The 3,167-nt window shown below is 41.6% G+C and overlaps 1 protein-coding gene across 1 annotated transcript; it reads left to right on the top strand.

Moving 5' to 3' along the window:
• The first annotated feature begins 628 nt into the window (after positions 1-628).
• On the top strand, positions 629-2,946 carry LOC106813230 (protein SLG1-like). The gene is made up of 3 exons (XM_014817311.1): positions 629-638; positions 1,940-2,233; positions 2,696-2,946. Exons 1-3 carry the CDS (start codon positions 629-631, stop codon positions 2,944-2,946), a joined length of 555 nt encoding a protein of 184 aa, XP_014672797.1.
• Positions 2,947-3,167: the final 221 nt, after the last annotated feature.

Below are 3,167 nucleotides of genomic sequence, written 5' to 3'. Positions count from 1 at the left end.
TGCACATATACACACACGCGCACACACGTGCACAAACGGACGCACGCGCACGCACGCACACCTGCGTAAACGTACGCGCGCACCTGAACGTATGCAGACGTACGCACACACGTAAATCCCCCATGCGATTTGTTCACGTGTGTTATATGCTGATTTTTACCAACCAATGAGAATGAAACTTCGCATAGTATTTGCATAATTTACTAGCACAGAATGTTATATAGGCACCTTTTTTTTATTACGCAATTAGATAATAAAGAGCGAATGAAAATGCACCGTCTCTCGTCATTGTAACATGGAAACTACACACCGACATCACTAAGCAACAGCTTTAGTTGAGTTATTAAGTCAGGTGTGCATTATTAGTTTTACAACCAATCCACTCGAGCGAACAATATTCATCAGCGGGTGTTATTAGAGAACCAGTAACTCCCCTCGATCAACACTCTAGGCTACGTCACCAGCTACGACCCGCGCACATAAAGAACCTAACACATACATGCAGATAGCTCCAGCACAGACTCGCAGCACAAGCGCACGACTAACGCCAACACGCTCTACACAACTACCTGCAAAAATGTCGGTTGTGATTTACTTTGCTGTTGTTTTAGCAGCGATAGCATGGAACATGTATCTAGGTGAGTACGTTTGTAACGTCGCGTGTTTCACTGTGTAGGCTGATTGAGCATGAGGTTTCCGTTATCAGGTGAAATCTGAATTCACTCATGTAAGTAGGTAAACGGCGCGTAACTGTGTCGGTGTTAAACCCTGTTTAGACTGCAAAATTTGATCATACATAAAACTAGTGCTGGCCAGGCCCGGGTCAGATGCACGCTAAATCGCAGCTTACAGACACAAAATGGTCAACCAGGTTACGTTAATTAGCACGAGTAAGCTGCGCATGCTCAGTTTGATCGTGTTGCGTCACACAGCGAACGGCAATGTTGAATCAAGTAATCAAGTTTTGCACACTAGAGTGACTATGCGGTCCACGCGTTGAAATATTAGCAATAGCAACACATCTGTTTTTTCGTCATCTATATGCAGTATGATATCAAGTCTCCCTACGTTTTGCGTTTCGGCTTGATTCAGCTTCACTATGCAGTCCATGAAATCGCAAGTATAAGCCAATTGAGCGATTTTAGCAACAATGGATCTCTAAACATGCTGATTTCTATGTTGGCCCCTTCCAAATACTTCTGTGATAGATTCTTCTGACAAGTTTATAATCAGATTTTTACCTGTCGTTGTCCCAGTTACTTCTACTATTACCTGCTCATTTATTTATGACTACGTTTTTTTTACACTACATGAGTTATGAAGTACGTGAGTTGAAAGTGAAAAGAACAAGCATTGACAGGCAGAATTGGAGACACCGTATAATTTATTGACTTTACATATGACGCCTCACACAATGCTGCGCGCATATGTAAATCGAAAATGTCGGCCCGCGCCTGGCTGAGATTGCCGCCACCAACGAAAATGTTAGGAGTCGGATACTTAACCAGTAAGGGATTAACTTAAGCATGCTTTAAATGGTCGGGTCCACATCAAATCAGGCGGTGTGTGTGGGGGGGGGGGTAACTTAGTCGGAATAGGGCGTATTTGCCTGGAATATCATATACACGCTACAAGAATTCGACGCGGGCTGCTCCGGAAATATTTAAGATTAGCATGAAATTCGCAGTTTGTGCGGATTAAGTTTGTATTGCTACCTTAATGCATTCTCGTTTATTCTTGTTACTTATTTACTAAGCTTACTTAAAATTATTTGTTAGTGTGCTTGTAACTACAATTGACATATTCCTATATACTTTTCAATATATATATATATATATATATATATATGTATATATATATATATATAGCAACGCAATCATTCTTTTTTACTATTTATTTATTTATTTCTTATTTCATTCGCTATTTTCGTGTTTTTTAGGCGAGGCAACAAGATATCATTACATTGGATGCTTTGAGGACGAACCAACAGATAATGATTTCGACACGCGCACTAGAATGTCGGGCACCTTGACCCCGACCGTCTGCGCCGCTCACTGCACCGACCGTGGCTACATATTCATGGGTCTGGGAGGCGGAAGGAATTGTAAGTGCGGCATGGCATACGGAAAGCACGGAGAGCAGCCAGACACTGGTTGTAACGTGGCGTGTCCGGGGGACGGCACCTTCATGTGTGGAGCACTCGGCCTAAACTCGGTGTACAGAATTTATAAATGTAAGTAGAAATACGCCGTATTCTCTTGTTTGTTTCTAGGCGCAAGCAATCGTGCATAAGGGGAAACATTACATCATAGTATGATATATAGATCAGTCTCTGCCTATGGAGGCTGGCTGCCTCCGTAAATTGTCTGGAGTTAGCGTGATTATTAGATGTATAATAATATTTTCTTCTTCTTCTTCTTCTTCTTCTTCTTCTTCTTCTTCTTCTTCGTTTATCATTTTTAATATCCTTATAACAATGTGTTGGTATTGCTATTAATGTTTGCGTATGTTTGTACAAATTATGTTCACTCAAATGTTACCTATTTTTCAAGAGTTTTAATTTATCTATCACAGATTGGGGAAATCAGTCTTCCCACTTTGTAGGCAGCCAATTATTCTACCCAATGACACATCACGTAACATTCATTAGAGACGTAACACTCATGAAATTCTATTCTTGCTTCTTACACAACAGATGACAACTTCAACGAATTGCTATTCCACGACAGCCTTGTGTCCGCAGGGGACGAGCTAACACGCAATGTAACAACAAGCCCGGTAGGTGTCGCTTCGGTGTTACGGTGCGGAGTTCACTGCCTTGCGTCGCCATCTTGCTTTGGAGTCGTCTGGATTCCAGGAAGCGTTAAAAACTGCGTGCTTATCTCCGGTATAGGCAACCCAGGCGTCTACACGATTCCAACAGGAGGAAAATACTATCATAATTAGACTATAAACTTTATCGAGTGTGTATAAATTCGCAATATTTCACCTGATAATTGTGTGCGATGATAGATAATGTCACGTGACAGGATTGCACTTATTAACTCATTGATGTGATTCTTAATTACTTACAAGCATCTGTTGCCTTGATGTGTTATGTGTGTTCGTGTGTGTGTGTGTGTGTGTGTGTGTGTGTGTGTGTGTGTGTGTGTGTGTGTGTGTGTGTG

This window comes from Priapulus caudatus, unplaced genomic scaffold, assembly GCF_000485595.1.
Source record: "Priapulus caudatus unplaced genomic scaffold, Priapulus_caudatus-5.0.1 Scaffold743, whole genome shotgun sequence".
Taxonomy (NCBI): domain Eukaryota; kingdom Metazoa; phylum Priapulida; class Priapulimorpha; order Priapulimorphida; family Priapulidae; genus Priapulus; species Priapulus caudatus.
This window is presented reverse-complemented; position numbering and strand designations above follow the sequence as displayed.